This window comes from Chiloscyllium punctatum, chromosome 15 (genome assembly GCF_047496795.1).
Source record: "Chiloscyllium punctatum isolate Juve2018m chromosome 15, sChiPun1.3, whole genome shotgun sequence".
In the NCBI taxonomy this organism is placed as follows: domain Eukaryota; kingdom Metazoa; phylum Chordata; class Chondrichthyes; order Orectolobiformes; family Hemiscylliidae; genus Chiloscyllium; species Chiloscyllium punctatum.
Genome location: NC_092753.1, coordinates 2,050,094 through 2,068,907, shown reverse-complemented (window position 1 = coordinate 2,068,907; position 18,814 = coordinate 2,050,094). Strand labels below are relative to the sequence as shown.

Below are 18,814 nucleotides of genomic sequence, written 5' to 3'. Positions count from 1 at the left end.
CTTCACCCTGCTGTGCAAGGTTGAATATTCTAATATCCTTCAACGGCACGGCCCATTTTGGCTATGACTCCTTTCTTAAATCTACAAAATTCTTGTCTGTTTCATTTTCTTAATTTTGAACAGAGAACTAGTCCTTGTACAGCCTGTTTGGTTGCTGACATGAACATATTATCTCTTATGTTCTTCAAAAGCAGCTCCACTCCCCACCCCTCCACCTCTGTCTCTCTCTCGCTCACCTACCCCCCCCCCACCCCACCTACCTCCACTGCCCCTCCATGTCTCATGTTGTTACACAGATTTCAATTTGGGATTTTTTCCCCATAGTAATCAGATCACAGGAGCCTGTATCAGGGAGATGTTTAGTATCACCACCACCCATACCCCCATTTGGAACATCCTGTTTCATCTTGTATCAAATCCTGCACTCATAACGCAATGAAATGATCCAATTTAAGGCACAATGAATCACCTTTGAAGGGTGTTTAGTTGGGGAAAGGTCCAATCTCAGTTGGACTTTGGCACAATGGCTTAGTAGTTAGCACTACTGCCTCACAGCACCAGGGACAGGGCTTCAATCCCACCCTTGGGTTACTGGTCTGTGTGGAGCTTGCATGTTCTCCCCGCGTCTGCGTGGGTTTCTTCCAGATGCTTCAGTATCCTCCCACAGTCCAATGGTGTGCAGGTTAAGAGGATTCGCCATGTTAAATTGCCCATAATGTCCAGTAGATTAGCCATGGGAAATGCAGGGATAGGCTAGGGGCAGTGAGTCTGGGTGGGATACTCTGAGGGTTGGTGTGGACTCAATGGACTGAATGACCTACGTCCATACTGTAGGAATTCTATAAAATATGTTGAATCTAACCTGAGAATCGGAAGATAATTTGATCCATTTATCAAGAATAAAAAGGCTCCGATGAGAATATGTTATCTTTATATGCCAGAGGGTAGGGAGGAAAGCTAACTGACCAGGCCTCTTCTGTAGGAACTGATAGAATCACACTCACTGACTGTTTCTCCAAGAAGTGAATCAAAAGGTTGCAGTAACCAGTCAAAGAATGCATCTGGACTGCGACTTAATAAAGCAAAATTAGGAGTAAAACAGGCTTTGCACTGTAAAGTAGTTGTCCAAATGTCATAAAACTAATCTCCCTTTGGCATTGTATGCCCTTGAAATATAACATTTTCTGAATGCCAAGTCTCAATACACCATTCAAGGCGCAAAACCTTCACTTAACAGTCTGTTCCCATTCAGCAGCCAAATGATCTGTGAAAATTCCTAAAAAGATTTGTTCTAATTTAACCCTTGGCAAGTCCAAAGTAATAGATGTCTCTCTGTGGAGAGCTCATGTGATATTAAACATTAAATTCTAATACAGTAATACAAATGTAAAAAGTTTAAGTAACTAGAACAAACACTTTCAACACAGATTTAATTAACATTTAAACACCTAACTCTTGTTACCCTGTGGCATTTTTCTCTATTTGTACTTCCCAATCCATACTTAATAAATTTTCATTTTACTTTGTTTTTTTAAAAACAATCTAGTCTTCTACCTATACTCCCATTCGCCAAAGCTACATTTCAGATGACAGATATTTTGGCCTAATACCTAATGTTTAGTGAAGTAGCCTTTAAATGTTTAGCAAAAAAGGTTAATCCTCGTGAATTATTTACTAAAATAAAAACATCCACTTTAAACTGGATGGGAGTGTGAAGTTCAAGGTACGTGGAGATGTGAAATTCAAACCATAAACAGGCTGGTCACGTGGGGTGGAATGCTTTATTCCTCCTCATATTTTGTTTATGTTTGCACGGCCAGAAAAAGGACGTTGTCCATTTATGAGATCACATCCTTTCTCTAATCCATTTTACTGGTCAGAGCAATAGTCACCACCCAGTTCGTTCCCCACAGGACTGTTCTGATTCCATGGTTTCCTGCTCTGGACAGCTGAAACCATCGCCTATAAAAATCTCGGCCAACTGAGGAAAGCTGTCTGGGCCTTTGAAACCAGCTAGCAGTTCACAGAACTGGTTACCCTTCAGGGATTTTAAACTTTTCTCTCGCAGACAGGGCTCCTGCTTGAACTGGTTCAAAAAGGCTTTGCCAAAATTCCTGAACAGCACCTCACGATATAACCAGCCTCTCTCGGCAGCAAGCAGGAATACAGTCTGCAAAGTAGCTGCTCCTTGTTTGTCAACTGCTCTCTCCACTGTACTATCAATGGAAATGTTAACTGCATTACATTTCGCCACTGGTACAGTCATGCTTCTTTGTAACTGCTCTGGAAGGCAAGCTAATGCGGCAAAAAATCTGTAATGATCTGAAGTATGATAGAAAATGGCAGATGACCGTCAGCGACTGTAACAGAGACAATGGGTATAATCTCATCGGGGTTGGAGTGACGTCTACTAACAGAGAATTGGGTGAGAAGTCCAGTGAGGCCTCTCTTGATGGCGGGAGCAGCTCGCTACATTTGTAATGTCTGTTGCGGAGCATTGAGGTGGGTCTCTCACTACACAGCGGCAGGTAGTGAATTCTGGTGGATTACTATTTGTTAAATGCCGTGACCCAGCTCATCAACATTCAGCTGCCCAGTCTGACAAACACTCATGCTGCTTATACCTCTCACCTGTGGACATTTGCACTTGACATTTTGCAACCTCTCACGATCATTATAGTATTTCTCTGACTTATCCGCAGGATGCTTAGGAAGCACGTGGTGTATTGCAGGGTGCACCGGCAATTGGCAATAAGAGGCTGCAGCTTTGTGTTGCGATGACAGCCCACCCAATGCACGGATTGGGCTGCACTGCACTATATCTCAGGGCTGCTCACTTTGCGCTAACTCACTTCAAACGTACCTGCATGCCCACAGCATCCTTGCCTTGTCTTGCTGTGCCAACCTGTGCACTCACACAACCAGGCAGTTCGCTTTGCTGGGCAGCAGCCCTCCATGGGGGGGGGGGGGGGCGCGCGTGGGCGCAGATCTTGCAACAGGCTAACCGTCGGTCATTCCTTTGCTCCACTGAGGCCCGAATGGCAACCTCTGGCCAGGGTCTGGTGATGTGGCCTCTCTGCTGATCCTCTAGGAAGGGGACTCCTCTCCTTTGTGCCAACCATCCACCCGGCCCTCCGGGTCATTCTCGGAGAACAGTGTCACCAGGTTCCCATTCTCTGACGTTTTCACACGCAGCAGGGGGCAGCTTCAGCTCGCCACTGCTTGTCTGAGTGCCTGTTAAAGTTGGCAGGGGTACCAGGCACGCTGGTCATTCAGCGGACAGCTGCCGAGGGTAGAGTCATTCTGGGAATGGTAAAATGGGGATGCAATTGAATGTCAGGGATGGGAACAGATGGTTAACAAGGACAGTTTGCCAAGATACCACACAAAAAAAAACCTCACTTGGCCTTGCAGTGTAACACGTTCCAAAAAACTTAGCCAAAATAACATAAGATTCGGCCCACAGAATAATGCTTTGGATCCAACAGTATATTGGGATGGTTGGACTAGTGATAATAAAAATGTAGTTTGGACACAATCATCAAAAAAAAAAGCAGAAAGAAGAATCGCAGCTCAAGGTGAAGAATTCAAACCTACTTTCAGAAAGGAGCAACAATTTGGCTTCAATTCCTTTAAATAGAATACACAGCAAGGTAAATAAATTAATGCTGTCCATGCTATTCAATGGTCATATCAAATAGGAATTAGATTGGAAGTAAAGATACAAGGAAGGGATCAGGTCGATCAAAGATGGTTGGGTCAAAGGCCTGGAACTTGCTCCCTCATGAGATGGTCTACCTGCACCAAATGGACTGCAGCAGTTCAAGAAGAAAGCTCACCACCTTGGTCACTAGGGCAACCAAGTCTAGTCGATAAATGCTGGTCAGCCAGCAAAGTCCACGTCCCATGAGTGAACAAAAGGTAAACAGAACAGCATTGTCCAAATTAAATTTCATATGAGAATCCATCAGGAAAATAAAGGGAATAAGCAATGTCTGAAATTGCTAGTGTCAATGTTCAAATAAGGAGTGAATAACACTCAGATGGAAGAGAATTTTATTTTTTGAGAGATGTGGGCATTGCTGGCTAGCCAGCATTCATTGTCTGCAATGCCCTTCGGGAGGGAATTCCAGGATTTTGACCAAACAACAGTGAAGGAACGGCGATATGATCAGAGTGAGTGGCCTGGAGGGGAACTTGCAGGGGAATGTGTTCCCATGAATCTACTGCCCTGTCCTTCTAAATAGAAGTGGTCATGGAATTGGAAGGTGCTGTCTAAGGGTCTTTGGTGAATTTTTGCAGTATGCACTGCTGCTACTGAGAGTTAGTGAGGGGGTGGAGAGAGTGGATGCTTGTGGATGTGGTACTAGTTAAGCTGGCTGCTTTGCTCTGGATGACGTCAAGCTTCTCGCGTGGTGTTGGAGTTGCTCCCATCCAGGCAAGAGGGAACTATTCCATCACACTCCTGACTTGTATCTTTTAGATGATGGACAGGCTTTGGAGAGTCAGGAGGCAAATTTCCTGCAGCAGTATTCCAAGCTCCTGACCTGCTCTTGCAACCACTGTGTTTATGGGGTAAGTCCAATTAAGTTTCTGGTCAATGGTAATCACCAGGATGGTGACAGTGGTGGTTTTAGTGATGGTAACACCATTAAATGTCAAAGGGTGGTGGTTAGATTGTCTCCAATTAGTGATGGCGCAGCCTGGCATTTGTGGTGTGTGAATGTCATTTGCCACTTGTCAGCCCAAGCCTGGATATTGTCCAGGTCATGTTGCATTTGAACATGGTCGGCTTCAGTATCTGCAGAGTCGTGAATGGTACTGAACATTGTGTAATCAATCAATCAATCATCGGCAAACATTCCCATTTCTAACCCTATGATGGAAGGAAGGTCATTGAAGGAGCAGCTGAAGATGGGTTAGGCCCAGGATCCTGAGGATCTCCTGCAGTGATATCCTGGAGCTGAGATGACTGATCTCCAACAACCACGACATCCTGCTACGTGCCAGAAAGGACTCCAACCAGTGGACAGTCGCCCCCGATACCCAGTGATTCCAGTTTTGCTGGAATACCTTAATGCCACACCTGGTCGAATGTTGCCTTGATATCAAGGGCTTCACTTTCACATCACCTCTGAAATTTAGCTCTTTTGTCCATGTTTGAACCAAAAACCAGAAATTAAAGGAATGTCAACAAAATATTAAAAATCATGAATTCAGAGAATGTAATGCAATTGTATTTGAGGTTGGCTCATTGGCAAAACCACGATCTCACAGAATGATCAGCTGATCGTGTGTGACATCACTCACAGGTCGTCTGGGGTCTGTGCAGCTGCTCGTTGCACTGAGTGAGAACAATGCTCAGGGGAAGCTGTGGGATAGCAGTCCAAGGGGGGGAGGAGGAATTCCTGAGCTTAATTAGAAGCTAGTTATTATCACTGTTCAGAGAGAGTTCTCCAGTTTGACAGCTGTTTGCTTCATTACCTTGTTAGCTCAAACACTTGTCCAGATTATTTAGATAACAACGTGGCCAGAAATAACTCAAATCACAGCAAAAGTATGGAGTCTCATGTCCAACAGACGCTTTAGAAACCTTTGTAAAAATAGTATCCAACAGATTTCATGCAAGAAGGAGGCCATTTAGACGGTGACTGTCTTTATACATGGTCCTACAGCCCAACTTTCAATTAGATCAGTTATTCAGTGCTGTTGTACTATCCATCTTTGCCTCAGATTCCTGAATATTTTCCTGACCATTTATTAAGACGAGAAAACTTCGCACATTTTGTACCTTTTCAGAATGTTCTCAATACCATAACTTATCTAAAAGTATCCGTCTAAAAGGTTCAGAACAAAAAAAAAGGTTGAAATCCATTTTAAATGTACTTTGGCAATGTGCAGCAATCATTTACAGATCTGCTTCGCAGGAGCCAGCCCTTCAATAAACATCGCCAAATTCCTGCAGACCCTGCTGTTTCAGTTTGAGCTCGAAATGGCATTTATAAAAAAAAGGTTCCAGTGCTTGTCGCCTGGAGAGAGCTCTCTGCTCTCTTCCCAATGAAATTCAAGCTGAAGGTCATTGAGGTTTGCTCGCTGGAAAAATACACAGCAAAACATCTTTCCATATTGATAATCCCAACCCCAGATAACATGTGCCTCCACAAAATCTAAAGGGAAGGACCATATAGTAAAAAGGAGGGATTAGCTTTGTGGAACTAAAGGTATTCCACAAACTATCCCGCTGTAAGAGTACAGTAGGGAGGGGGGTGACTTTTACATTCACTGCCTGGGTGGTAACTAGGTGCAACAAATCAGTCAGCTCTTCCTGAACCTGCTCAAATTTCATTCTTGTTCACTTTGGAAGGGAGAACAAAACAAAACCAGACTATTACTTAAATGGAGGAAAACTACAGAAAGCTGCAACACAAAGTGGGTACTTGTGCACAAAACACAGAAAGCCAGCACACTGGGGCAGCAGATAATTGGGAAGGCTAATGGAATGTTAGCCCTTATTTCAATGGAGTGTAAGAATAGGGAAGCCTTACTGCAGCTGGACAAGGCCCTGGTAAGACCACATCTGGAGTACAGTGAGTAGTTTTGGTTCCCCTATTTAAGGAATGATATCATTTCATTGGAGGCAGTTCAGAGGAGGTTCACTTGTCCCCCAGCATGGAAGGACTGTCTTATGAGACAAGGCTAAACAGGTTGGGAGTTTAGGAGAATGAGAGGTGATCTCATTGAAACATACAGGATTCTTAAAGAGTTTGACAGGGTGAAAGCTGAGAGGGTGTTTCTCCTCATGGGAGGGTCTCAGACCAGAGGGCGTAGTCTCAGAATAAAAGAGCACCAATTTCAGACTGAGAAGAGGAATTTCATCTCTCAGAGAGTCTTTGGAATTCCTTGCCACAGAGAGCTGTGGGGACAGAGCCCTTATGTATATGTAAGGTTGAGATAGAGAGATTCCTGATCAGTTGGGGGAATCAAGGGCTGCAGGGAAAAGGCAGGAAAGTGGACATGAGGAATCTTGGATATGCCATGCTCCTATTGAATGGCAGAGCAAGCTTGATGGGCTGAACAGTTCACTCCTGTCCCTATTTCGTATGGTCTTATTATATCAATGCTCTACATACTTTTTTTACATATTGTAATATCTGTAAGATTCATTCCATAAGTGCTTTCATACAGATTAAAATATGATCATCTATATCTACTGCCTTTTATTTACATGTCAGCTGTAGCTCAGGAGCTGCACACCCACCAGCAAGTTCAACGTCCTACTCCAGAGACACCAGCCCAAGCCACTGTTATACTGAGAGTCTGCTGCGCCTTCTGGATCAGACATTAAACGGAGTCTACATCTGCTCCCTCTGGTCGGTGTAAAAGATCCCACAGTGCTGGCTCATATGAGAGAAGCTAGCCCCCTGGTGTCCAAGTCAACAGCTGTCCCTCAACTTATCGGGCAGCACGGTGGGACCCAGGTTAAATTCTAGCCTTGGGCAATTTGGAGTTTGCACATTCTTCCTGTATCTGTGTGGGTTTTCTCCGGGTGCTCCAGTTTCCTCCCACAGTCCAAAGATGTGCAGATTAGGTGAACTGGCCACGCAAAATTGCCCATGGTGTTCAGGGATGTGCAGATTAGGTGTGTTAGTCAGGGATAAATGTAGAGGAATGGGTTTGAGTGGGATACTCTTTGGAGGGTTGGTGTGGACTTGTTGGGCCGAAGGGCCTGTTTCCACACTGCAGGGACTCTATAATTCTATAAAATCCCTGCAGTTTGGAATCAGGCCACTCAGCCCAGTGACTCGTTAAGGCACCCCACCTAGACACATCCCATCCCTGTAATGCTGCAATCTATACATCCCTGCATACTATGGGCAATTTAGTATGGCCAATCCACCTGTGGGAGGAAACCGGAGCACCTGGAGGAAACCCACGCAGACACGGGATAATGTGCAAACTCCACACAGACAGTCGCCTGAGGTAGGAATTGAATCCAGGTCCTTGGCGCTCTGAGGTAGCAGTGCTAACCACTGAGCCACCATGCCACCACTGTTAAATGCAAACTATTCCACTTCTATTTGCTCCTGTGTTTCCTACATTACAACAGCAAATGCACTTTAAATGTAGATCACTCTGTGATGCCAAGGGTCTGAATACTATATAAATGCCAGTTTTCCTTTCTATATTAAATAGCCATACATACGCTCAGATTTGTTTAATGATTATTTTTACTTACTGCTTAATGCATATTTAATGATGATCATACTACCATGGAAGAAAGTAGAGGCAAATATTCTATTTTAATTTTTTTAAAATCATTTTTAAAGATATTAATGATATTGTTGGATGACAGTGTTTTTAAAGGAGAGTTTGAGGGAGGGGCAGAGTTTAATTCAACTGACAGGCAGAGCTAATACTCCTCAAACTCTTAAGATTAGCCTGTTTTTCTTAAATCTTCCCAGAGGTCACAAATTCACAGCATAAAACTGTCCTGAAATTTACAATATAAAACAGTACAGGTTCTTTGGCCCTAGATGTTGTGCCAGCCTTTTATCCTACTCTGGGAACAGACTGACGTGTATATCCTTTGTTACATTATCTTCCATGTACCTATCCAAGAGTCACTTAAATGTCGCTAACATGCCTGATTCTACGACAACCACTGGCAGTGCATTCCACACAACCACCGCTCTGTGTAAGGAACCAATCTCTGATATCTCCCTGAAACAGGCAAGGAGTCCTCGGGGATTAAGAATCCAACCTTTGTACCATAGTCACTGGGAGGCAAAGAGCTCTCTCAAAGAAGTGTCATATTGAGGATATGCAGGAATGTAGAGTTGAGGTTAATATCCTTATGAGAAATTATGGAGCAGGTTTGTTGGATTGAATGGCTAATTTGTTTGTATAAGTATTGTACTGTGGTGCCTATGTGCAGGTAATATCTAAACAGAGTTTGGGCTTCAATTGGGGGTTGCATTAACAGGAAGCAGAGAAAGAAATTACTCATTTGCTTCATGGAAGCACAGACGCTACTTCTCAGTGTCAGCCCTTTGGACAATAAACAGAGGAGGTTACCTGCCCATAACAGAACCTGCTCAATCCTAATGTCCACCACCTTTACATTGATGTGAATCAAACATTGGGATTCCATTGGCTGAATTTCAGAAAGTTAACGACTTCGATCATTCATTTTTACACTGGACCAAAGGATGTTACATGTAAAGTGAATCACAGCAATTGTCTTTAAATACCTCGGACAGCGCTGATTTTGTTGCAGTCTAAAGGAGCTATTCCCCGGTCTAGGTTTCCATACACATTGCTTCTCACAAGCACCTCCTCAGGAAACAAATGTCGAACTAGGTAGCGGGCTGCCAGCTCTGGTCTGGTTTTCTGCTTTGCGACGTAGACAGCGGAGTATGGGAGGTGAACCTGCCGCGTTGGGTTACCGAGGCTCTCTGCTGGGGGAGAGAGACAAAGAAAAGCCAAATGGAGAGCCATTTCTGAAAACAAAATGCAGTAATTCATTGAAGGCCTCATTATCAATTGGATCTCTATGCCTTGTTGAAACATTATGCACTCAAATAACTTCTGAACAGAGACAAATTGGTGCAAATGCACCCAAGAAATCAAGGGTGGGGAAGTGGAAACATGTTTCCCTGTTAGTGTGTGATAATAGTGTCTATAAAATTCCAAAATTCTGCCTGTTTGCAATTGGAATGTGCTGTGTGAACAAGAACAGAAGTAAATGGAGCAGGTAGATCATGACTACAATCAGGATGCAATGCTGATCTGATGCCAGAATTTCCATTCTGGATCTCCATGATGCAGCCAATGCTGCTGTTTCATCTCACCTAGCTGAACAGACCTCCCACCCCAATGCCATCCATCCTCCACAGGCAGCATCAAAAGGGGACACCCACTAGTTTCAGGTTGGTGGCTGGTTTGTTTCTTCTGGCTGTTGCCGCGATTCCTCCCCTTTCTGCCTGGGCTGTTTGTGTAGAATGAGTTCAAATGAAGAGTCCTCAACCCCAATTCGCCAATCACCAAGAGTCCCAAACCTTATCTTCTGACTGTCATAGTCCAACCTGTGCATGCTGACCAGATATCCTAAATTAATCTAGTCCCATTTGCCAGAACTTGGCCCATATCCCTCTAAACCCTTCTTACTCATGTACCTGTCCAGATGCCTTTTAAATGTTGTAATTGTACCACCCCCAACCACTTCCTCTCGCAACTCATGCCATACACCCTCTGTGTGAAAAAGTTACTCCTTAGGTCCCTTTTAAATCTTTCCCCTCTCACCCTAAGCCGATGCCCTCTAGTCCTGGGCTCTCTCAACCCAGGGAAAAGACCTTGTCTATTTATCCTATCCATGCCCCTCATGATTTTATAAACCTGTATAAGGTCACCCCTCAGCCTCCAACGCTCCAGGGAAAACAGCCCCAGCCTATTCAGCCTCTCCCTATAGCTCCAATACATCAGTGCAGTGCCACTCCGGAGGGTGTAGTCTGGCTGGTGGAAAGTTGCTGTGGACCTGCAATGGATGAATCTTGCCTTGGAGGACAATCTCAAGCAGCTCTGAACCAAGAAGGCTTCAGCAGCACTATGGCTGTGGGGGCAGTCAATACCACCTTCCCAAGAGTGTACAGCAGATTCACACCACCACTCTCCTGGACTGATACCTCAAAAGGAGAAAGTGAGGACTGCAGATGCTGGTAGAGAGAGAGAGTGTAGTGCTGGAAAAGCACAACAGGTCAGACAGCATCCAAGGAGCAGGAGAATCAACGTTTCAGGCATTAGCCTTTCATCAGGAATGAGGTGTATGCCCGAAATGTCGACTCTCCTGCTCCTCGGATGCTGCCTGACCTGCTGTGCTTTTCCAGCACCGCATTCTCAACACCGACACCTCAAACTCTAACAATCTGCTAGAGCAGCTTGCTGTGAAATGCTGCAAACCCCAGGCTACAATGGCAGCGGTCTGAGTTTGCATAGCAACAAACTGACCCCAGCCTGAGGTTCCACAGCAGCATACAGACATTGGGTGAAATCAGCTTCGCTCAGATGGAAGCAGAGACATCGGCTGTCAGCCATTGTATTGGTATCCAGTTCACATGTGTGTCGATAAAGCTAGCCACCACTTCAATGCTGGAAAGCACGGGCTCCCAAAACTCAGGGCCAAGGCCTGTATCGAGTTGGTGCCGGATTCCAACAGAGCCTTTGACTGTAGGCCTGCCAAAGTGCCAAGCATATTGTTGTGCTCACCCATCAGCATTCTGTAGGCTGCCAGCAAAGTTTTTATACGAATATGTGCATCATCTCGCTCTCCTTGAGCAGAAACCTGCTCAGTCCTGGCCCTAGGGTCACTTGTGTCTAGTGTCTTATGAGGTGGACCTCCCATGATTTCCAACTGCTCACAAACTCACTGAACTGCCAGTGGAACCGTACTGAAGTCCAATGGGCTTGGCTCCTGACATCGACTTCTACAGCAACCCATTGCTTTCTGAGCTGCCTTGCTTCTCTGGATACCATTACCCTTTGCCACATCTTTGACTGGAGCTTCCAATGAAAACTGTGGGGACCACTCACTCTCCTTGCGGTTTGCATCCTGCGCAGCTCCAGCTGGAGCGGACCTCCCCTTTAAGAACTGCAGGCTTGCTGTAGCGGCTGTTAGCAACTCCCCCTGCTAGTACATCCAGTCAGTCAACAGGCACAGTGGAAAAAGGAAAAAAAGTCTCACGTTTATACAGTGCGGTTCATGGCCACAGAACTTTTCAAAGTGCCTTGCAGGCAGTGCCATGAAATGTTTCATGTCAATCACGGTTTAAAATCTCATCTGAAAGACAACATCTCCAACAGTGCAGCACTGCCCACAACATGGAACTGCAAGTGCCCACCTTGAGTTTTGTATTGGAGCTCTGTACTGGCACTCGGAGACAAGCATGCTATCAAATGAACCAGTGACAGCACTGCAGACTCCGGTGACAGTCACGCTCATAACTCCCGGTTTTCAAGGCCGGTGGTTTAACCACTAAGCTCTTCAAAGATCGACGGAGCAGGAGATCAAGACAGGAAGGGAGCAAATCCAACATTGAGGCACGTGTCTGCAGATAGAACACAGCATTCCAACCTCACGGCCACCAAAGCCAATCAAACTAGTCACACAGCCTCCCACTGTGTGCGAGTAGACTAGAGTCAAACATTAGGCCAAAGCTTTTGATGAAGGGCTTATGCCTGAAACGTGGATTCTCTTGCTCCTCGCATGCTGCCGTGCTTTCCCAGCAATGACACTCTCAACTCTGATCTCCAGCATTAGCAGTCCTCACTTCCTCCTATTAGGCCAAAGCAGCCACATGTGCTTGGTCTGGCATGGCAGCCATGGGTGTCCCTGCTCTGTCCTGCCTCTCTGTTGGCCCAGCTCCCGAGAACACTAGCCCTCACAGTCACTTCTAGGAAGAGGTGAAATGTTTGGCAGCACCCTGACATGTGCAGACAATCAGGCAATTCTCCTGTCCGATGACCCTGACAAAATTCCTGCAATTCCTTCGGAAGGACTCCCAGAAAAACGGGTCATAAGATATTCACGACACCAGAGGGTTTGCTGGCACTGGTTTAGTTAGGAAGAAGTGCTTCACAAACAACACGGGGTAACAACGCCTCCCTCTGCTGGGACAGGTATCTGCAGGACTGACAGAACCTTGGAAGATCGCTTTAAGGCCCCAGGAATTATTTCAGCAATCACTCAACAAGTCAGAACTAATGACAACTGACACAAACACTCAAACAAACCCAAGTGGCAATTGAAGAAAAACAAAGATTTCTTAGAAATTGGCTAACAGGCTCCTCTTAGGTAAAATGCATCTTTTAACTGACTTATAGCTGATTCTGGATCACGGTTGTCCTGAACAGGGATTTGGTGTCCAAGAAATCTTAGTCTCAGTAAATCCTGTGGAGGACTTTCACAGATCCTTTACACACAGCGACAGAATTCTTGCCTGCATCAGGCAGGAATCTCCAACATCTGCCTTAGAACCCACTGAAAATGTGAATAGCACTCAAAATGATTGAGATGCATTCCTGTTCATTTTACCTGTATGTTAGAGCCGTGTTGAATGGATGAAAATCAGTGCTGCTATCTTCCCTGACACTGAAGTCACATATTTCCACAACAACCAAGGAAATAAAGTGTCTGGTGATAAGAGGAAGGGAGCAAAATTCTTAAACTTGCATCCTTGAGAATTACATTTTGGCTAAAACATAGAGGGACCAACACAGAAGGGGCAGTTCGGGACGTAATATTCAGAAGTATGCCCAGGTAGTTGGAAGACAAGCAGGGGAGCATTTTGGGGCCTGTAGCAAAAGGGGCAGGGAATTACAGTCAGAGGTAAAAAGCCAATGGAGAGTTGAGCAAAGTCTCTTCACCCAGAGGATGGTGGGAGCCTCAACGTCAATGCCTTAAAGGATGGCTGGCTCAAAAACTCTTGTAACATTGGAGTAGATATTGCAGGATTATGGGTCAAGAGCTGGAAAAGAGATTGGCACAGTCAGCTCTTTGTTGGCTGGCGCACACACGACACGGCTCAATGGCCCGCGTGTGAGGTCAACAGCTATGAGCCTACAAACCCTAAAAGTTGCCAGTTAGAGACGTAGGAATAGAGTTGGAGAGAGGGTGACAAAAAGAAGTCAGACTAATTGGTGGACAATACTGAATCAGAGAAAAAAAAAATCAAACAAACAATGGGTGCAAAGTTTTTAAGATGGGAGCCACAGCATCAGAAGCTAATCCTCACTTTTAAAAAGGCATATGGTTAGAAAATTATCATTAGCAAATCAATGTTCAACAACTCCTTGATGGTCACTTGAAAACCTTTGTTTTTTCAGGATGTTCAGACAAAATTGCTCAGGCTAATAGAGTTAACCACTTTTAAGAAGTTGTTAGTTATAGTTACAAATTGGACTGATGTCGGTTCTAACTCTTTGTACTGCTTGTGCAACATCCCTTCCAAGTCAGGACCTTAAAACATCAGTGTTCAAAATAATTGGTCTTTTAGCAAAAAACGTCAGAACTAATGGGAGAGTGTTAGGGTGAAATGTGATTCTTTGTAATCATTGCATTTTAAGTTAGATCTTGATGGGAGTCTGCTTTTAATTGACTAAGTATAAAAGATAATTTTAGTAAAGTACAAATCCTTATTAATTTGAATATTTTTCACCACCGCAAACTTTTGAACACATTTAAATAGCTTGTGAAGCAGCTACTGAAAATAAAAGTTAAAATAAGCGATTCTCTCCACCTTTTGGTTCAAAAGTTTTCTGTTCACCGTTCTCAAGCGCTGTCGGGGTGTCTTGCTGTTGCCATTCCTGTCGCAATGTCTCAGTAGTTGCTTTGGCTTCTTCAGGTTTTTGGAAAGGAACAGACTCATCCTCACCATCGGAATCCAGATTGACACAGACCATTGTTCCTTCCGGTGCTGAAACTTTCCCATTATCACTGGTGAGGTCCTAATGGCCAAAAGCAATGTCTCATAAGATTAACATGAAACTCTCAGCTTCCGAAATTCTGATGCAGTTCAAAATACAAGTCAAATGATCAGTAATATCGAAACCGATTTGAACACAATTGCTTGAAGAACGAATTTCACATCATCCTTTGCCACGGCCAGTACATTGATGTACAACGTAACAAGATCAGCAAGTAATCCCTGCTGAAGGGAGATCAAGCTTTAATGCACACTGTAATCACAACATTATTTTAGTGATATGATAATCCCTTGAAGTAACAGTCCAGGTACAGTGTCTCAAGTCTGGCAATCTAAAGACCAGTGTGGTCTAAAAATTGAATGCCTTTTTTAAGCTGCCATGCATGTATTTTAATTATTATTAGATGGTCAAGTAACTCAACAGCTTGTGCAGATAGGTGGTTTGCCATCCAGTTATTGTACCAGCCTTCACCACTTCCTCTGGCAGCTCATTCCATACAAGAAAAAGTTGATCCTTCAGTCTCTTTCCTTCTCACCTTAAACCTATGCTCTCTAGTTTTGGACTCTTCTACAGTGGGGAAAAGGCCTTGGCTGTTCACCCTATCTATGTCCCTCATGACTTTATAAATGTCTATAAGGTTACCCCTCAACCCCTGATACTGGAGGGAATTTAGCCCCAGCCTATGCAGCCTCTCCCAATAGCTCAGACTCTCCAACTATTGGCAACATCCTTGTAAATCTTTTCTGAACCTTTTCAAATTTTGCAACATCCTTCCTATAGCCAGGAGACCAGAATTGCACACTGTATTCCAAACCAGTGTCCTGCACAGCTGCAGCATGACCTCCCTACTCCTATACTCAAATTGGGCAAGTGGGACTAGATTAATTTAGGATATCTGGAGTGCATTGGCCCCAAGGATTTGCTTCCATGATCTGCAGCTCTATGACTCTAAATTGGGATTGTGTTATGTGGAGATTCGATTGAGATATTAAAAATCAGGAGGGGTTTGGATAGAGTAGATAGGGGACAACTGATGAACTGATTACTGGTGAAAGCATTGAGTGTGAGAGGGCACAGATTTAAGGTCATCGGAAAAAGCAGCAATGGGGACATGAGTGAGTTGTTATGATATGGAGTGGGTTGCATGAGTGCTTGGGGGAGATACGTTTAATCAGGGCACTCAAACTCAGATTATTATCTGAAATGGAAGAATATGCAGGGCTGCAGGAAGACAACAAGAGCTGGGTATATTATGATTATGGAGGGCCAGCACAGACAGGGCAGACTGAATAGTCTCTTTAGGTGCTATAGCAATTCTGTAGCAATGGCTCCAAAAGAAATTAAAACTTTCAAATATATATGCACACCTTTTCATGTTAATTTGGAAGATTATCAACACCAGGAGCAAAAGAAATGTGTGGATTTTTATTATAATGACTTATAGAATCCCTAAAGTGTGGAAATAGGCCATTTGGCCCAACAAGCCCATACCGACCCTCTGAACAGTATTCCACCTAGACCTGATTCCCCCACCCTATTATTCAACATTTACTGCTGACATTCCTGAACACTACGTGGACAATTCACCTAACCTACACATCTTTGAATTGTGAGAGGAAACCAGAGCACCCAGAGGAAACCCATGCAGACATGGGGAGAATGTGCAAACTCCACACAGGCAGTCGCCTGAGGCTAGAATCAAACCCAGGTCCCTGGTGCTGTGAGGCAGCAGTGGTAACCACTGTGCCAACCTATGCTTGTACAACACCTTTAATAAGACAAAATATCCCAATGTGCTTCACAAACACACAATCAAACAAACACTGACCTACTTGAGATGATAACAGATGAGATGGGAGGTAAGTTTTAAGGAATGGCTAAAGGAGGAAAGAGAGGGGAGAGACAGAGAGGGAATTCCAGAGCTTAGGACCTTGAAAGCTGGGAATCCCAAGGCTCATTTTCATGGGGCAGGAGAGTAAAAGGTCCAAAAGATTTACAAGGATGTTGCCAGGGTTGGAGGATTTGAGCTACAGGTTGAGTAGGCCGGGGCTGTTTTCCCTGGAGCGTCGGAGGCTGAGGGGTGACCTTACAGAGGTTTGTAAAATCATGAGGGGCATGGATAGGATAAATAGATAAGGTCTTTTCCCTGGGGTGGGGGAGTTCAGAACTAGAGGGGATAGGTTTAGGGTGAGAGGGAAAAAGACCTAAGAGGCAATGTTTTCACACAGAGAGTGGTGCGTGTGTGGAATGGACTGCCAGAGAAAATGATGGAGGCTGGTACAGTTGCAACATTTAAAAGGCATCTGGATGGGGACATGAATAGGAAGAGTTTGGAGCGATATGGACCGGGTGCTGGCAAGTCGGACTAGATTGGGTTGGGATATCTTGTCAGCATTGACGAGTTCAGCCGAAGGGTCTGTTTCCATACTGTACATCTCTATGACTCTATTTGTGCATTTGCAGTTTGTGGACAATTCAATGAACAGCTGTTTCCATAGAAATGGGTACTTGAAGTCCCTTGCGTCTGAACCTAGAGAGTGTAGGCATTCGACCAGGCTAGAGCAGGCTCTATACTCAGTGAATTTCTTTTTGATGAAAGGTACCCTTTTGGAAAGCTGAGATAACCCTGCAAATATGATCCCAGGGCAGCTGGGGGAAGAGGAGAGATCAGGCATCCTTTGGGATTGTGAAGAATCTCTGTGGAGAATATTGGACATAAAAAAAGTCCAATAGATCACTTAGAATTGTGCATCCTACCTTCCCATCTTCATAGAAGATGCTGATTTAGCGATTCCTTAAATCTTACTGATTCCTAATGGCGCTAGATATAGAAAACCCCGAGCAAATACCACACCATAGTTTCTGGAGATTTCTGTGCTGATTCATAAGGAACTTTGTTGATAAAGCTGAACTGTAATTATCAGAGTCCTGTTCTACTAAACTTAATAGAGAGATCAAATTGCTGAAATAGCATTGCTCTAACTGCCAAACTATTAAAGAATAGTGCCAGAGGGCTTAGGATGCTTAATGTAATTTGGAGAATCATCATTTACTCTTTAAATTAAAGAAATTAATCGACTTCATTAGTTGCTTTCTGTGAAGTGATTGGCGCACTGCCAGCAGTGTCTAGGGTCACTGTTCGAAACAACAAATCGCAGAAATCCTGTGTTTCCAGTCCTGACCTTAACCTGTCTACTTTTAAAAAATGTATGTCATTAGGTGTGTATCCTGCAAATGTGCCCATTCACACATTATTGAAATCCAGCTGATAAATCAGAAAGAGCATTGGGTTTATAGACTGCTTGAGCAAGTGAAAACCAAAACCCAGGTTTCCATTTTTAAAAAAAAACACTTATGGGACAAGGGCATCGCTGGCTGTGCCAGCATTTATTGGCAGCCCTTAGCTGCCCATGAGATAGTGGGTGTGAGCTGCCTTCTTGAACTGCTGCTGTCCGTGTGCTGTAGGTAGACCCACAATGTCATTAGGAAGAGGTGCAGCATTTTGACCCAGTGACATTGAAGAAATGGAGATATATTTCGAAGTCAGGATGGTGAGTGGCTGAGAGGGAAACTTATAGATGGCAGTGTTCCTGTGCTTCTGCTGTCCTTGTCCTGCCGAATGGAAGTGATCATGGATTTTCAAGACACTATCTTTGCTTCAGCTTTGCTGAATTTCTGCATCTTGTAGATAGTACGCACAGCTGCCATTGAGCGTTGGTGGGGAGGGAGTGGATGCTTGTGGATGTGGTGCCAATCAAGCGGGCTGCTTTGTCCTGGATGGTACCAAGTCTCTCCAGTGTAGTTTCAGCTGCACTTATTCAGACAAGCTGGAAGTATTCCATCACTTTCCTGAGTTGAGCCTCACAGATGGTGTTTGGAAAATGATAAGGGGAGTTACTCACTGCAGTATTCCCAGCCTCTGAATTTCTCTTGTAGCCACTGTATTTACATAACTAGCCCAGTTGAGTTTCTGGTCAATTGGTAACCTGGTGGCAGTGGGGAATCAATGATGGTAATAGATTGAATGTCAAAGAGTGGTAGCAGGTTGTCTTTTATCAGAGACAGTTATTGCCTAGCATTTGTGTGGTGTGATGATATCTGCCACTTTTCAGCCCAAGCCTGGTACTCTTTAGGTCTTCTGCGTTCGGACATAGCCTGTTCAGTATCTGAGGAGTCATGGATGGTGCTGAACATTGAACAATCATCAGGAAACATTCACACTTCTGACCTCATGATGGAGGGAAAGTCATTAATGAAGCTAGGTCACTACCCTAAGGAACTCCTTGAAAGGTGTCCTGGAGCTGAGATGACTGAACTTCAACTACCACAACCATTT

General features: G+C 44.4%; 1 protein-coding gene across 9 annotated transcripts in view; it reads right to left on the bottom strand.

Moving 5' to 3' along the window:
• Positions 1-18,814, bottom strand: part of LOC140485977 (uncharacterized) — a 62,930-nt gene that overhangs the window by 3,989 nt on the left and 40,127 nt on the right. For 7 of the 9 annotated variants that reach the window (XM_072584452.1, XM_072584451.1, XM_072584449.1 and 4 more), the window contains 2 exons: positions 14,292-14,499; positions 9,252-9,500 (listed from right to left, as the gene is read on the bottom strand). In XM_072584452.1, the coding sequence (XP_072440553.1) occupies positions 9,252-9,500; positions 14,292-14,499 (457 nt within the window). The remainder of the gene's footprint in view (positions 1-9,251; positions 9,501-14,291; positions 14,500-18,814) is intronic. The other 2 variants (XM_072584447.1, XM_072584448.1) reach the window with 2 other exon arrangements.